We start from the raw sequence: 18301 nt of genomic DNA, 5'->3' as shown, positions 1-18301 counted from the left end.
ATGGATTAGAGACTTAAATGTTACACCCAATACCATAAAAACCCTAGAAGAAAACCTAGGTAATACCATTCAGGACATAGGCATGGGCAAGAACTTCATGACTAAAACACCAAAAGCAATGGCAACAAAAGCCAAAATTGATAAATGGGATCTAATTAAACTAAAAGGCTTCTGCACAGCAAAAGAAACTACCATCAGAGTGAACAGGCAACCTACAGAATGGGAGAAAATTTTTGCAATCTACTCATCTGACAATGGGCTAATATCCAGAACCTACAAAGAACTCAAACAAATTTACAAGAAAAAAACAAACAACCTCATCAAAAAGTGGGCAAAGGATATGAACAGACATTTCTCAAAAGAAGACATGCATACAGCCAACAGATACATGAAAAAATGCTCATCATCACTGGCCATCAGAGAAATGCAAATCAAAACCACAATGAGTTACCATCTCACACCAGTTAGAATGGCGATCATTAAAAAGTCAGGAAACAACAGGTGCTGGAGAGGATGTGGAAAAACAGGAACACTTTTACACTGTTGGTGGGATTGTAAACTAGTTCAACCATTATGGAAAATAGTGTGGCGATTCCTCAAGGATCTAGAACTTGAAGTACCATATGACCCAGCCATCCCATTACTGGGTATATACCCAAAGGATTATAAATCATGCTGCTATAAAGACACATGCACACGTATGTTTATTGCAGCACTATTCACAATAGCAAAGACTTGGAATCAACCCCAATGTCCATCAGTGACAGACTGGATTAAGAAAATGTGGCACATATACACCATGGAATACTATGCAGCCAATAAAAAAGGATGAGTTTGTGTCCTTTGTAGGGACATGGATGCAGCTGGAAACCATCATTCTCAGCAAACTATCGCAAGAACAGAAAACCAAACACCGCATGTTCTCACTCATAGGTGGGAATTGAACAATGAGATCACCTGGACTCGGGAAGGGGAACATCACACACGGGGGCCTATTATGGGGAGAGGGGAGGGGGGAGGGATGGCACTGGGAGTTATACCTGATGTAAATGACAAGTTGATGGCTGCTGATGAGTTGATGGGTGCAGCGCACCAACATGGCACAAGTATACATATGTAACAAAACTGCACGTTGTACAACTGTACCCTAGAACTTAAAGTATAATAAAAAAAAAAACAAAAAAAAAAACAGAATTGCTGTTAAGATTAAGTGAGATGATGCACAGTGATGAATACGTATCAAATGCTCACCTTAGAACCTGGGAAGAATCTTTAGGAACAGCAGATGTTATAGGCAGACCAGCTCACATTACAGTGAGCAAAATATTAATATTCTCCAAAGAACTTTGTGTCAATATTTGCAAAACTATTTTTTAATTTACTGACAACTGAAATTATTACAAGGCAATGAGTGTCAATAATGCACCTAATTTCAAAATTCCAATGCAAAAGCCATTAGACTGTCATTCTCAATTACTTAGTTTACTGTCTGCCAATAATTTAACTAATATAGGTTAATGAGTTTATACATTTTACACACATAAAACCTATCAGGTTATACTATGCTGACTCCTCTAAAATTCCTTAATGGGAAAGAAAACAGATCCTTTGAAAAAATTTGTAATAACATATTAATTGTTATTTCATGGATTATATCCAAAGAGACTTGGCTTCGTAAAACAAGAGACAAGGAGTTAAGTCTGGTGAAAACATTCCTAAGTTTGCTATTAGCTTTTTCATTTTAGGTCAAGTCATCATTTAGTACTCATCCATTTACCCAGGACAGAAAACACTTGTGCAAATTATCCTGGCAAGATTTTATGGGGCTCTGAGACATCTACTGTAACTTTATGGACTGAGTTTATAAGGTTAGGAACTTATAAGTGCTATTTCCTCCTAGGTATCATGCATATCACTTTTGAAAATGTATTTCCAGTGACTCGCATATAGACCCTTACCTAGTATAATTAAATCCAATGTATATACAGATAATAAACTCTAAGATTTTCAATAAACTAAAATTCTCCAACAAAACATAGCCTAATTCTCTGATAAATAAGATAACCTTTAAAGTATCCAATCTTAAAGAATGTGATCTATTGACAACTGTCTCCCTCACTAAATGAGTAACATTAATAAGAACATTTGAGTACATTTAGTATTATATGAGATATGAATCACTTTACATGAATTACATTTCTGAATCCCCATAATAACCTTACAAGGCAAATGTATTATCACATTTTAAAATATGCAGACTGTAGTTCCCAGATATTAAATAACTTGCCCAAGGTCACGCAATTGATGGGAACACCGTGTGGGATCTGAACCTATCATGCTTTGTACTTTGCTTAGTACCCTGCTTAATTAAACTTTTGTTATTTGGGCACGACTAAGCAGAAAAATGCCTTTATAATTTACAGGAACATTTATTTAGTTGTTTTTCTCTAGTTTTAAATACCTGAACATCCGTTAGCTGTTAGGCAGATGTGATGACCCGCATAACCATGCTACATCCAGACTTAAGAAATCTTCATGATTTTCGCGGCCTCCTGAAAATGGGCAATGAATGCTTATCTATCCCTCCCTCCCTTTTTCCTTCTTCTTCTTCAACTCATTATATTATCTTTATTATTATATTTATGAGCTGACTTTTTCTTTTTCTTTGAAACATACAATTACAATCAACATCTCTGTGTATAAATGTTTGGTGCTGGTTATTTTTTTAGAAATGAATTCTGGAAATAAAATTACTGGGGAAATTATGAGAACATTTTCAGATTCCTTGATATTTGATGCCAGAGTGCTTTCTAGGAAAGTTGTAAAAATATGTATTCCTATTAGTCGTATATAAGGATGAACAGTTCATCCTTTAAAAATATAAGTAATCTTAGGAGAGACAATTCATCATGGGTTTCTTGCTGTGAATTAACGGAATTTATTTACTTGCTCCTTAATAGCAAACAAAAATTGGTTTCATTACGGGAAGGATTATTTCCATTGGAGGAGAAGGAAAGAGAAAGTTAAGATAATTTTGGAGTGTGCAACAGGGATAGGAAGTGGTTCTTTCAGTTGAGGACTGAGTGGCTAATGGACAGTATGAAAAGAAATAGACATGCTCAGAGGGGAAAATAGTTGTCTATCAGTAAGGTAAACGAGGTAAGAAGAAATCAAAGACCATCTGTAAAGTTGCCTCTGAAAACATGAAGTATAATTTCCTATACCTTCATATTGGCATACTGATATGGATTTTCTTTAGCAAATAAACAATGATAAAAGTTTTACTGGGTTTTAACATGTTAGCTTCTTTATTTTCCCCTATTCATTGCTGACATTGCCTTTCTTCTCATCAGTATGCAAGATATACACTTAAAAATATTTGGGGGGGATATTTTCCAGAGTCTTGGAAGAATTGAATATATTCAAGTTTTAATAATAAGAGTCCATAATCATTCATTAAATGGAATTGACTGGAACTCTGTAATTAAAAACTGCCTGCCAGATTAAGGGCACAGCAGGCATAGAGCAAAATGACAGATACTCCAAATAACCAAAGATACAGATCTAAAATGAGCTCTAACTTGTTCTCAGATCTGCTAAGAAGGGGAATAGTTCCATAAAGTAAACTGAAATCTAAAAGATCTCTGTTTGTGGATACAGGTATGAACATCGTCTTTTTCCCTGCAGAGATATAATCATGAAATAACCAATTCCCACTTTCTTCTTCATTGTATAAAGTGTCCTGTGGCAGACTGTCCCTTTTATTTACCAGGCTTCTAGAAACATTTATACTTTTCAAGCTAAAAAGGTTGTTTTTTAAATCATCAAGTAACAGCCTTCAAGGAATGATTTCTTCAGCAAGAATGTCACAGGATTCAACCCTTAAAAACCTAAGTAACAGTATAAAAACTCTAAGTATACTGCCTAATATAATCTAGTATCCTTTTTCTGGTATCTAGATGGTGTATAAAGGAAAAGAAGAAATGCAATTTAACCTTGTAGCAATTCTCCATTCTTTCCCAAACTTAAAGAGACATTCTAATCTAGCATAATCTTCATTGTCCTATGTGTTGTAAAATAACCTTTTCTTTCAACAAGAAACAAAAGCTATAGTGTTTCAAATAAGAAAGCCATCCCTTCTGTTAATGTAAGTCGAACGTCTTTTTAGAACAGCACAGGGTTTCAAATGATGGCTTTCTTCCTAAAACCAAAGCCAGACTTCTGGCTGAAAGAGGGTACGGGGAAAACTTAGCATAGCAGGCTGAGACTGCTGTCTTTAAAATGGCCTGCTTGCAAGATTGGCCTTTGGCTGACATCAGGAAACTTGAATGGTAAATAGTTTCTACACTGACAGAAAACTTTCTTTCTTTGAGAAAGAGTCTCACTCTGTCTCCCAGGCTGAAGTACAGTGACATAATCTCGGCCCACTGCAACCTCTGTCTCCAGGGTCCAAGAAATTCTGGTGCCTCAGTCTCCTGATTAGCTGGGATCGCAGGTGTGTGACACCACGCCTGGCCAATTTTTTGTATTTTTAGTAGGGTAAAGAGTAAATGTTCCGGGGTGAAATACATTTGAGAAACATTAAGGTAAAATTAGATTTTTGGCAGACTTACTTAAAATGATACATGCACAGTGGGTTTCCAAAAGGGGCATACAGAATGTGGCAAATTTCACAAAATCATTAGATCACAGAAATCTTCTTTCTATGAAGCAAAGCAGGACCAGTGCTTTTCTGTTTTAGTTCTAAAAGAAGGATCAGATATCTGCTTCATATAAACTTCAATCTGAACCTACTATTGACTGGGGATACCAGGATAAATGACCACAGACTTCGGCTTCCAGAACTTCATATGTTAACAGGGAAAAGGAGTAAAATGATAGAATTGTTTATCTCAAACTCTGCAAGACAGTATAAACAAGGGACTAACCACCACCTCCAGGTGGGGAATTGTGAAGGGATGAATTCATAAATGAAAGGGCATATAAAAATATCTGGCATATTTTAAGCACTAAAAATATTTGACTGTTATTACTTTTTAGACTGTCATAGTTGGTTGGTTTAGGTGAAGGAAGAATCCCACGAGTCAGACAAAGGAGGGAAGAGAGAGTCACAGAGGCCCTGGAGAACATAGAGTGTAACATCAGATGAATGAGGAGAGGCAGGCAGGTGCCCCTGGAGGTCCTCCTGTGTGTCTCACTGGGAGCTCTTCAATGTAAAGGGCAAAGTCTCGCCCTTTCTAAAAGCCTTCAGTATGTTAAACAAATTCAAACAAAACAAGCTTCAAAAAACATCAATGGCAATAAAGTCAATTTGAAAGGACTATGATTGAGGTAAGCATAAGAATTAAGGTATATTCAAGAGATAGTTTCACATAATATTCCCCTGGCAGTCTCATCATTCCCTTGGTGAGATGCTAATAAGGGTTAGACAGCCAGTCTAAGGAATATAAAGTGAAGAACCTGTCAGTTGTCAAGGGAAACTGTCTGTCTATAATTCCCTTAGCAAAGCCTTTATGTCTTAGCATATGTTAATTAGACTTCATGCTTAAGCCTAAAAATTTATTACACTCCAGGCTTTGTTTCATTTTGTTTATATTTTTTAAGGAAATATATCAAGAAATGGAGTTGAGCTTTATGTATTTTGTATAGTTTCCTCTGTTTGGCATAATAGTCAAACTTACTAACTTCACAATTTCTAACAGTCCAGTTTGTCATTTTCTCTAATTAATTTTTCATCTAAAAGTTGTTGGCATGTGGCTGAGAAGAACTGAAAAAGAGACGTAGTTAAGAGTAGAAAATAATAAGATTCATGAGATTAGGTGGATCAATGCAGATGTTTTTAACTGGAGATTCTGTGAAATGTAAATAGAATCAAACCTGAGGCTTGATCAAATTCAAAAGGATATCCCAAGCAATTCTGATTATGAATCACATCTACATTCATAAATTATGCACTTACAAAGATGAAATGTTTGAAAATATTTTTAAAAAGCAATGTTACTGAGAAATAATAAAATATTAAAAAGGTCTTAAGCAAACAATTTTAGGAAGTAAAATAAAATACTACCAGCTTATATTAAAATAGTGCTTTAGAATTTCCAGAGAACTCTACCTGTATGCCATTATTAGATCATTACTAGAAGCACATGAGAAAGTTGGGGATATAACACTGTGATTTAGTTTCACGTGTGGTGGTAAGATTTTCATATATGTAAATTAACAACACAAATGTAATTTGCACTTAGTTCAAGAAAACAATCACTTTTCTACTTATAAAAGCCTAAACACTAAAATGCACACTGCTAACAGCCAAGATTAAGTAATAATCATTTGACATCCACACTTGAATGTACCCTCCACCCAATAACCCGTCCTCCCCACTATTTGAGAGTCAATGGGTTTAAACTGGAATTAAAATATAAGCACTTTCTGCTTATCGTCAGTAGCCCAATTATGAAAAATCAGACATTCTATTCAAATGCCAACCAGGTGACAATTTCCAATTATTTTGACTGAGAAAGTTATATTTAAACCCAAATCCCCAATTCCTTACAATGTAACTGAAGCACATTTATACAGGTAATAGCCATTATGATGAAATGTAAAATGATGAGACATTTTCTGCTACTGCATCTAACATTCATAGCATTTTCTATTTATAAAAGGGAGCACTGGTTTTTAAAGATTAGATACACTACCCCTGCCCATCGAGAGCACTCTTCAAAAATTTGGGTATGGCCATGCAAGTATTCAATGACGATGCGAAAATACTATACAAAATAATGCTTTAATAAGATATATTCTTCAATAATTCATGCAATTTGCTTTTAAAAACCCTTATCTTTCCCAAGAGGGAAAAAGATACAATGAAAGACAGGAGACAAAAATCTGCCTACATTTCTTTCTCCATTCCTCCAGTTTATAGTGCTAGAATTACCAGGGGACCTGGAATTATCTTATTATCTCTGTAACAGAAAATCTGTGGTTCAGCATCGACTCACCCTTTCTGCTACCCTCATTCACCATATATACATGGGTTCAATGTTCTCCTTAATCAAGCTTGCCTTCATAAATACAGTTACAATGAATCTTTGGGCACCTTCTTGCAATATTCTTGATGCTATGTTCTTCTAAGACTTGGAAGGATTAACAAGAAGATAAAATCAGAACTTGGACCTAGAGTCCTATTCGTGACTTATGACTAGGGTTGTTTTCATCACACCGTCTAGAACATGGCCTTGTGTTGATAATGACACTTTCTGGAATGGCAAAATGCTCATTGATAACACAAAGAAAAACATACCAAAAATCTGCCTATACCCTTGCTAATTTCATATTACCAAATCACTCTGATTCTTCAGTGTTCTATCTTGGCTCAATCTAATATCTTATAGGTTTTTATTAATAGGTAATTTAATAATTTATCAGTTTATAAGGTTTTGATCTTTCACGGTCTGGTCCAACTATCACACCTTTACCCTTGCTGCCTCAAAATCAAAGGTTTAGAGGGACATACTGGAAACATAATGTAAAGTATTTGATTATGTCGTTGACTGTTATCACATTGACAGTGATAGTGGCCTTCATTCCCAGGGGTGCTACATATCCAGTGCAAGGAACAGCTGTCTTACCCAATAGGCCAAAGGCGTTACCTGTTGAGAAGCAGTAGCAGTGACCCAGTCCCAGTTCTAATAACATTCTCTTTATAGAAAACATGGGCATTAATCCTAAAGCTGTCTCTCACTAGCTCTACCATTTTGCTGAAGTTGCTTAGCTTTCTGGGCCTCAGTTCCCTCATCAAAAAATTGGGATAAAGAATGTTGTTTAATTTCTTCTATTTTAAATTACAGTAGGCCCTTCATATCCACAGGGGATTGGCTCCAGGACCCTAGAGAACATCAAAGTCTGAGGATGCTTAAGTCCCTTAATAGGCCCTGCATATCCCAAGGTTCCCCACACACTGTTGGATGAATCACTGGATACCAAGGGTTGACTGTATTTCATATTTTTATTACATTTACATATTTTAACTCCTATCCTATAAACCTACATTAATGGCAAACCCTGGTTATTCTGTAATTTTTTAAGGCATCAGCTAAATCCTGCAAGTAGTTCCTTAACCCCCTAAATATTAAGGAAACATGTTTAAAACTCCCTTTCCTAAATCCATTGAAGACCCAACAGAATACAATAATGAAAGAATATCAGGAGTCTGATAAGATAGCATAGTTTCTTCTAACGTTCTCAGAAAATTAACATGGGGATATGCATAATAGATAGACTGAAGTAGGTGATTTTAGCTTTGAATCAAAGAAGCACTGACTGACCCAGAAAAATGAAAAGTAAAATATCAAGAGGAAAATCAGTAAGAGATATTCCTCGTTCTGAGTTAATAGTAGTGAACCAGGCAGAGAGGAGCTAAGACAAACAGGCAAAAGGGAAAGCACCAAGATGTTAAAGCTACCTCAAAACCAGGACTTTATAAATTCAGGACTGTACACCAGTTGCCAGGCTTAACGCTTTGTATGAAGAAATGTTGGCTACACAATCCACTTTCTGATTTTAACAAAGTTATGGTATTTTAAATTTCTTCACTTTACTAGATTCCCAGTTTCACCTTCATTGCAAACCCAGACCAGGTGGGGAGGGGGTGTATTTGAAAATGAAGATAACCGCCTTTCAATTGTGAAAGAGTGGTGTAAAGGCGGTTTAAGTTGGAGATAATGGCTTATATGAATTGTGTGTAATGTTGCATTAACTTGTTGTAATTATCATCATTATTAAAACTACAGCCAAACACTCACCATGTGCTCTACAGGGCACATTAACTATATAAAAGACATCATCTGTGCCCTCTAGGAACTTAGCCTAAAAGTTCAAAGCAGTGAGTTCAACACTGATACATGAAGAAAGTGGATTATACCGTATCGACCTAGAACTAGGCAGTTCAACAATTAGAAGATTCAGCTAAATCTTACTTTAAAAACTAAACCTCAACAAATATAATTTAGTTTTTAAGGTTAAAATAAAGTGAAGCAGGAAATATAAGAGAAATTCATCAAGGGGCATTAACTCAAAAATTTCCTCTATCCTTGACCCTCATTTTACTGCCTAAGATATAAAAAGGCTGGCTTCCCCTATTTTCTTATCTTGGATAGGTGTGATCAGGCTGGCACTTCTGATTTTAGCAAGCCAGCAGCATTAAAGAAGGGGGAGAGGAGTCACACCTGACCAGATCTTCAACTTGTTTTTTGAGTATGCTTGTCTCTGCCTCTCTCACTTTTCTTCTGCTGCTGAAAATATGATTAATATCTATGCATTTGTAAAACTCTGCATTGTAAGCAAGGCTGTGACTTTTCCATCCCAACGAGGTTGAGGTATGGAGTTAATGAGAAGGGAGACTGTGGGGAATGAACAGGAACATGCCAATGTTAAAGTAATTGAGCATGAATATCAAACACTGACTTGGGAACGGTCTTCATTTGCTGAGGGAAAGTCGGATCAGCTGGTGGGCAGATGGGATGTGCAGAGACCTGCATTCACCACCAGCCCCAGAATTTCCATATCATCACACGCTATACCTTATAAGCAAAGCACCTTTGTGTTTCCACCTAGAATCATGTTTCCTTTTTCCTCTCTTCATTTTCCTACCTTTTTCTCTTCCCTCCTTCCTTTCTGAGACAGGCTCCTTCTCTTCTTTATGAATTATCTAATCTCCCCGCAAGCCTCACGAAGAATTTAAAGTTTTGTGATTTCAATACCTGATGTTTCTTTCCTAAAAAATACATACTTTACTAATGCCAGTTTAGAATTAAACACAGATGACGGTGCTGTGGTTAGAATTACTAATGCTATAATTTTTATTTGAAAAACTCTTCACTGTCTTCCAAAACCACTGAGACCTTGAATTACTGGTTACTTTAATACACTACCATGTGACTTATATCATTCCCAATTAGATCATTTATATGTTCTTTAGTGGCAAGGATCTTTGAAAGATTTGCATAATGAGAAAATTAACACCTTTTCAAAAGATGTAGGTTATTACCAATCTCAAGTTGTAGCGAATAGTTTTATTCAAAACAGAGTAATAATAATTTCAAGAAAACTAAATGTTAAAGAAAAAATGTTAGTCCTAAATTTCAGTGAGTACACAATTATGCATTTTTACAAAAATTCATTTACAAAGATGATTTTAGCAGAGTTTACAAAACCAAAAAATGCACACCTGAAATGTACATTAATTGGGAATTGGTTAAATGAAATAAGACACATTCATTAAATGAAGTTAAAATGATCCATGAGAAACATATAATAATGAGAATATAGGCAACAATTGTGTATTATTAAATGAGCATATATAAATTATAAGCTCTTTTTAAATATATATGTTTAAAGAATTAATTTTTACATAATGGTAATAAAATTTCCCCAAGAGTGTGTTCCAACTTGTCATTTTGTAAGTTTCCAATTTTTTTTCCTCATTAAATTTTTTTAATGGGTCTCAAAATTCTGTGACAAATTTTTGGTCAAGTTGTTTCCATTAAAAAGTACTGATATTAAAAACTAGTAACTTAAAACTGCCACACACAAAAAAGAAAACCAACGTGGTCCACAAAACATTCTCCTTTCCTTCTGAAGGTTTTATGATGCATTGTTATCATTAACCAGTCTTTTACTACTAAACTGAAATGGCCAGTTGAAACAAACAGTTCTGAGACCGTTCTTCCACCACTGATTAAAAGCTGGGTGGGAGGTATTAGGGATAATATTCATTTAGCCTTCTGAGCTTTCTGGGGAGACTTGGTGACCTTGCCAGCTCCTGCAGCCTTCTTGTCCACTGCTTTGATGACACTCACGGCAACTGTCTGTCTCATAGCACGAACGGCAAAGCAACCCAGAGGTGGATAGTCTGAGAAGCTCTCAACACACATGGGCTTGCCAGGAACCATATCAACGATGGCAGCATCACCAGACTTCAAGAATTTAGGGCCATCTCCCAGCTTTTTACCAGAATGGCGACCAATCTTTTCCTTCAGCTCAGCAAACTTGCATGCAATGTGAGCCGTGTGGCAATCCAGTACAGGGGCATAGCCAGCACTGATTTGGCCTGGATGGTTCTGGATAATCACCAGAGTAATGAAGCCAGCTGCTTCCATTGGTGGGTCGTTTTTGCTGTCACCAGCAACGTTTCCACAACGAACATCCTTGACACACACATTCTTGACATTGAAGCCCACGCTGTCCCCAGAAGAGCTTCACTCAAAGCTTCATGGTGCATTTTGACAGATTTTACTTCAGTTTTAACGTTGACTGGAGCAAAGGTGACCACCATACCAGGTTTGAGAACGCCAGTCTCCACTCAGCCAACAGGAACAGTACTAATACCATCAATTTTGTAGACATCCTGGAGGGGCAGGCGAAGGGGCTTGTCAGTTGGACAAGGTGGTGGCAGGATGTGATCCACAGCCTCAAGCAGTGTGGTTCCACTGGCATTGCCATCCTTACCGGTGACTTTCCATCCCCTGAACCAAGTCGTGTTAGCACTTGGCTCCAGCATGTTGTCACCATTCCAACCAGAATTGGGCACAAATCCTACTGTGTCAAGGTTGTAGCCAGTTTTCTTAATGTAAGTGCTGACTTCCTTAACGATTTCCTCGTATCTCTTCTGGCTGTGGGTTGGCTCAGTGCAATCCATTTTGTTAATACCAACAATGAGTTGTGTCACCCCCAGTGTGTAAGCCAGAAGGGCATGCTCTCGGGTCTGCCCATTCTGGGAGATACCAACTTCAAATTCACCAACACCAGCAGCAACAATCAGGACAGCACGGTCAGTCTGAGATGTCCCTGTAATTATATTTTTGATGAAGTCTCTGCATCCTGGGGCATCAATGATAGTCACGTAGTATTGCTGGTCTCAAATTTCCACAAGGAGATATCAATGGTGATACGACGTTCACGCTCAGCTTTCAGTTTATCCAAGACCCAGGCATACTTGAAGGAGCCCTTTCCCATCTCAGCAGCCTCCTTCTCAAATTTTTCAATGGTTCTTCTGTTGATGCCACTGCATGTGTAGATCAGATGGCCAGTAGTGGTGGACTTGCCCGAATCTACGTGTCCAATGATGATAATGCTGACATAAGTCTTTTCCTTTCTCATTTTGGCTTTTAGAGGTAGTCTTCATGACACCTGTGTTCTGGCGGCAAATCCGTGGCGAAAAAGTGTAAGTTTCCATTTTGAATGTATATTACAATTGCTAAAATAAAAAAACTGTAAAAGGTAACCAACCAATGAGTTTATCAATGTCTTCCTATACACCATGAAAATTGGAAACAACACAGAAAAAGCAACCATATGAGAAAGATCTTGAACAAAAAAGTGTTTACAATTTACCTTAGTAGCATAGTATTCTCTGACTTCAGGCCTAATAGAATCAAAGTCTCCATTGATGAATTCAGGCAAAAAGCTGAAAGAAACAGTAAGTCAAGTAAGTCAACTAGTTATTTCTATTTATTTTTGAAACTTTAAAACTGTGGCCAAGTGTCGTGGCTTGCAACTGTGATCCCAACACTGAGAGGTTGAAGCAGGAGGACTGCTTGAGGCCAGGAGTTCAAGACCAGCCTGGGCAACATGGCAAGACCCTATCTCTACAAAACAATTAACAAATGAGTTGGGCATGATGGTGCACACCTGTAGTCTCAGCTACTTGGGAGGCTACACGGGGAGGATCACCTGAGCCCAGGAGTTCGAGGATATAGTAATCCATCACTGCATAACTCCAGGCTGGGTGACAGAGCAAGACTCCATCTCTAATTTAAAAAATAAAAAACAAACTGTGATTATAAGGACCAAAGAGAAAAGTAATATACTCAGAACAAAACCAAAAACACAGAAACTATTTTTAGAGAGAATAGGATGTTATACCATATACTCCTGGTTTCAATGACTGAGGCAAACAACAGGTATCCAACCAATTCATCACCTGAGTCACAATGTCAGAGAATACTTATCTTTTTCAACAAATAGATAACAATTAAAGGTAATTGGTTTAAAAAATCCTGACAGAAATACTCATCTTTGCATATTACCTTGTACATATATATAAGGTTTTACATTATTGCACCTCACCCAAGTTCAGAAATTTCAACAGATAGGAATAGAACAAATGATCATGAGGATTCTTTGAAATTCTGTGCCAAGCAAGAGTCAGTTCAAAGACATTTTCCAAATATTCTATCGACATATGTCTAGAAACAGGAATCTTTTAGTTAAGTCTGAAATACTACAAGAGTCAAGGTTATTAAATATATAGAGAGATTCCCAGATGTGGTTGTTTCTAATAATATTACTACTGCCTTTACTTTTCTCCCTGCTATATTTTTAAGTCATTTTAGAAAGCATACCTCACTCCATCTATTATACATAAGCCATCATTTGCTATTTTTACATAAAATATTTACATGACCTGGTAGAGTTTCTTCCCACTTAAAACACCTAATTGTAGAGAAATAAAACATCCCTGGATTTCTCAGTACTGTGCAGAAACCCTTAGCCTGCTGAGCCTCAGAAATGTATGTGATACAAAGAAGGGAACGGTTGCTTTCACTTCCTGTAAAAATATTCCACCCTTCACATGCCATGAGAATTAAAAATGTAACCATTTATCTAGTTAATTGCTTTGATTCAAAATACGAAAACTTCTTAGGTCTTCTCAAGAGGGCCAAACTGTTATCTGATGAACTAGGTCCCTAGCTCAAGAAGACTGGGGTGTTATATTTCTGGGTATGACATGTCAAAAAAGGGGAAGCCACAGAACTTGGAGAAAACTCTATGTCATAATATATAAAACATGGGGGGTGTTATCTGGCTCCTGGAGACATTTTACTAATATACCAAAGGGGTTAGGATTCAGGTCCAGAAAATTTCTAAGGAGACCCTTTCAGGAGGGGAGAAACACAGCTGTATATTCTACTTAGTAATAAGAAAAATAAAAAATAAAAATATATTGCCTTATCCGTCACCTATGGGTGTACAACTACCAGCAGAGGACAATGGACCTGGCCTTCACTGCTTGGGCCAAGGCGTAACAAACTAAGGCAAAGGGGACTAATGTTATGACACATCTCTCTCAGAAAATCTGATGTGTGAGTTCAGAAGAAAATTAATACAGATAAAATTTGGGGAAAAAAAATACTAACCTTGTCCTTTAGCACATTTCTTTTTGTAAGGTTCTTGACTCAATTGAAAATATTATTTCTGAGGTCAAACCTAATCTAACTGATATCTGTGTTGGGCCACCTCTTCTTTGTGTTACCACAAAGATCTGTACCATATAAACTCCTTAGCTCGGACGAGTTAGGCCCAACTATTTTTTTATTAGTCGATTCATTCCACAAATATTCTCTGAACACTATATGCAAAAGACTACAGCTAATTTCAGAAAAAAGTAGAACTGGAAAGTAAATGTGAGTACTTAGGTGTTTAAATCACATCTGGTTTCAACATCTTCCCGTAAGTTTTCTTCCTGGAAACTTCCCTGTACACCATATCTATTACTTTCAATTTCATTTTATACCTATTAAGGTAAATAATTTATACCTTACCCCTGATAGGACCAAAAATAGACTATTAAGTTTTTTCTCTTTATTTTTTCTTGTCGTATGAATTCATTCATTTTCAAAGTTTCTTTAAATGTTTCCACCCATCACCATATAACTGCGTGCAAATTAATACTCAGATGAATTGCAGAACATTAGGGCTGGAAGGAATAAAAGAAATTACCCTTCTAATATCCTCTTTATCCTTTCTGAAGAACTGAGATCCAAGACGTCAAGGGCATTTTATCTGTAAAGCCAATGTCCAATCTATTTCACCAAGTAAAGCAACCATTTAAAATTAGGACTCTGGGTCTGGTTCAAGCAATATCCTGGGAAGACCGACCTTATGTTGCTCTCCAAATTTTAGTCTCTCAGATCTCTAGAACCAATTTGGCAGTTTCCAAATAGTATATTGATTTTGTCAATAAATATAAACAAAAAATAAAAGCTGATACACACAGGCAACTGAGCATCTATCCCCTTAGGGACAAACCATCCTAAAGACAATGAGGTCTCCCTATATCTTACACTGTGAATAATGAAAGGAAGCATTCATGCAAATTCACTTATATTTTAGTGGAAAATATTAATAGGAACACAAACTTATACAGGTAGTAGATACCTAACTTCTGGTAACTTTTAATATAGTTTTCTCCAATGTAACAGGTATGCTTTCACATTGAATCAGGATGCTTATTTCTAAGAAGACCCATGCCAAAAATACACCTGGCATTCATGCTGAGATGACTAAAATAATTATAACTTTTCGTCATATAATGCACTCGTTTTTGAAACTTGCTGAAAGGTACTTTTTGACGCTGCAATTAAAAGCCCATCTCACTTTTCCTGAGGTGCCTGTTGCCATGGTGCCTGGGCATTCTGAAGAGGTACTTACTGAGGATGACACTTCACAGATGTAGAAGAGCTATGTTATGATATAAATGACAGTTTACACAAGCAGATTATTTTCAGAACTCTTTGGGGACTGATTACACATAGCAACTGACTAGGGGTACATGGATTTGTGTAGCCACTGACCATGTTTCTACCTACTGTCGACTTAGGCACACTGATCTCTCTTTTCTTTGCTATCCTCAATCTATGAGGACTGACTTGTTAGTACTGAAAGGTGTTCCAAACTCTTCACAAATGGCCCAATCAGACTCCTTTAACATTTTCATTTTTACTCTTACCATACTGGTCACTCATTCATTACAAAATAAGAGTCTAAAAAGTACTGAGATCAATTAGTGAACTTAAGATCCATCACACGTAATAATCAAGAGGGAGGCTGATAAATTTAGGAAATATTCTAAATACAGTGGAGTAGATAGAATGTAACTACTGCCTTTACAGGGCCTTTTCTGATACCATTGAAGGAGACTGTCCCTCCATAAAGCGGTTTTTGTTTTGTTTTGTTTTGTTTTGCCTCCAGGAAAGACACTATTGCTCCCTTAAAACTTGAATAGCACTAAAATCTCTTATTTTCCATTTCATTTAAAGCAAGTTCTATGTCTTCTAGCTTCTAACAGATGGTAAGGCCTCTGCAGCAGGATCTGTCTCTGATGGATCTTGGTACGCCCCAAAGGATGAAAGACACTGACACTGCAAATGATATAATAAGATGACGAGGTAGAGAAGGAGAAAGAAGGGAAGAAGGAGGAAATGAGGCGGGGGCTGAAAGGGAGAGAAAAGGAGTAGGAGGAACAAGGAGAAAAGGAAAGAAGGGTGAAGAGAGGGGAAAGGGTGAAATGGGGGAAGGAGAGATAGGAGGAGGTGGAAAATGGTACAAAGAGGAAAGCCAGGAGAGGAAAGGAAGGGCTAGAGGGGAATAGAAAAGAAGAATGAAGAAAGAAACATTTGTTAGGCACTTATGATTACAACTGCCCTTCCCCCCACTCCCTAGCTTGTGCAGATTATTTAAGCTTTCTGAACCTCATGTCTCCATGTATAAAATGAGGATAATTTAGAGTGCTTGTGAGGATTAGGAGCTAATATATGTGAAGCACTTGGAAAATGCCTGGCACACAGTAAGCATAGTTTGAGCTATTCAGTTCAAATAAAAATTACTGCAAGTGAAGTTAAGTAGTTTGCCCTAGATTATAATAAGAGGTAGAGCCAGAACTCAAACCCAGGCAGTTCAATCTGTTATTTAATGGCTAAGTATACAGCCTCCCACATACACGCATTTACGAAACAGCACAATGACGCTTTTGGTAGAGAACGTTCTCTGCATAAATACACTCTTTCCTGCTGATTTTATTAATCACTAGTAATTTGGTCAACCTATAAGTTTATAAAGGTTTCCCTGAGGCACAAGAGAAAAAGGATTTGTGCTAGTGGTACCAAAAAGAAGGACAGGATTTTGAGGACAAACTATGTTAGGAGAAGAAAGTTTGGGAATATTGTTGACGAAGAGCATGACTACAGACCTAGAAAGATAGTAGTAGGTGGTCTGAAAAAAGAAGGAATGAATCATTTAAATATTTGTGCTCTGTAAAATCATATAAACTTGGTGGTGGGGGAACAAGAGTGACACAAAATATAATGTATAAAAATGTTACCACATTTTGCCTGTGTTTATAAATACAATCAGCGCAACTGTTTTCAATAAATAAGTCTCTAAATATAATAATAGTGCCAAAAGATATGTAAATATTTGTGTAACTTTGGGTAAAAAAACATTCTTAGGAAAGACAGAAAACACAACAATAAATAAGCTGACAGATTATGTAAAAATGTAACACTATGTTAATAAAAAGATAAGGTCAAATTATAACTTTTACATATGCAAAATATATAACCCGTAAGAACTGCTGTCCCCAATACACCGAGAGCACCCAAAAGTGGTAAAGGAAAAAGACACAAATAGAAAAAGGGCCAAAGCCTATTCACACCAGCAGTAAGTATATGAAAACATGGTAAATCTAAAATAATTATCAAGGAAATAAATTTTAAAGCAAAAATAGAGTACTTTCTTTTACACCAAAACTCAAAAATTAAGAAAAGTGAAGTGGGTATTGACAAGGCTGAAATAGTAAAAATAGGCACAAACACAGACTAGTGAAGTCGTGACTAGGATACTGCCTACAAACAGGCAATCCCACTTGAGGAATCCATCCTGGCTTTTTTGTTTGTTTGTTTTTGTTTTATTTTCACAGTACCTAGGATATCTGCACAATAAAGCAAGCAATATAACAAGGAGAGAAAAAAACTGAATGTCCAACAATATAGGGAAGGTGGAATAAAACATTATGTAACCTGTTAGGGAAAGCAGGCAGCTTTTAGACGAGCTAACCACTGTCTACTGCTCTAGAGGGAATGCCCATCACATGTTACTAAGTTAAAAAAGCCTAAATATATTTGTGCATTTTTGAATAAACACAAAGGAAGTTATGGAAGTGAATGATTCAAGCTATTCCCACTGATTATCTCAGGGGATGGGATTAGTTTTTCTTTGAAAAATTTTATAAAGCATACCTTAATTTAATAACCTAAAAGAAAATTAATAATGCCACTTGTGAAAGCAAATAAAAATGCGAAGGAAAATGAAAAATTAACTGAAAACACTTAGACTCTAAGAACATTAAATATACTTAGCAGCCACTGAGGTTGTTATAAATGACTTAAGTTACCCAAAGAAGACAGTGTTTTATCTCTTAGAATAATTGATTGCATCGTCTCAAACTGTCTAGCCCAAGATT

General features: G+C 36.6%; 1 protein-coding gene and 1 pseudogene across 3 annotated transcripts in view; both read right to left on the bottom strand.

Annotated features, from left to right (window-relative positions):
* Positions 1 to 18301, bottom strand: part of TPK1 (thiamin pyrophosphokinase 1) — a 389586-nt gene that overhangs the window by 182895 nt on the left and 188390 nt on the right. For both annotated transcript variants that reach the window (XM_050784905.1, XM_050784906.1), the window contains one exon: positions 12394 to 12466. In XM_050784905.1, coding sequence (XP_050640862.1) covers positions 12394 to 12466 — 73 coding nt within the window. The remainder of the gene's footprint in view (positions 1 to 12393; positions 12467 to 18301) is intronic.
* On the bottom strand, positions 10481 to 12387 carry LOC126951021 (elongation factor 1-alpha 1-like; annotated as a pseudogene). Its single transcript, XR_007724339.1, has one exon. The product of XR_007724339.1 is annotated as an elongation factor 1-alpha 1-like (transcript).

The sequence above is a fragment of the Macaca thibetana genome, chromosome 3, assembly GCF_024542745.1.
Source record: "Macaca thibetana thibetana isolate TM-01 chromosome 3, ASM2454274v1, whole genome shotgun sequence".
Classification (NCBI taxonomy): domain Eukaryota; kingdom Metazoa; phylum Chordata; class Mammalia; order Primates; family Cercopithecidae; genus Macaca; species Macaca thibetana.
This window is presented reverse-complemented; position numbering and strand designations above follow the sequence as displayed.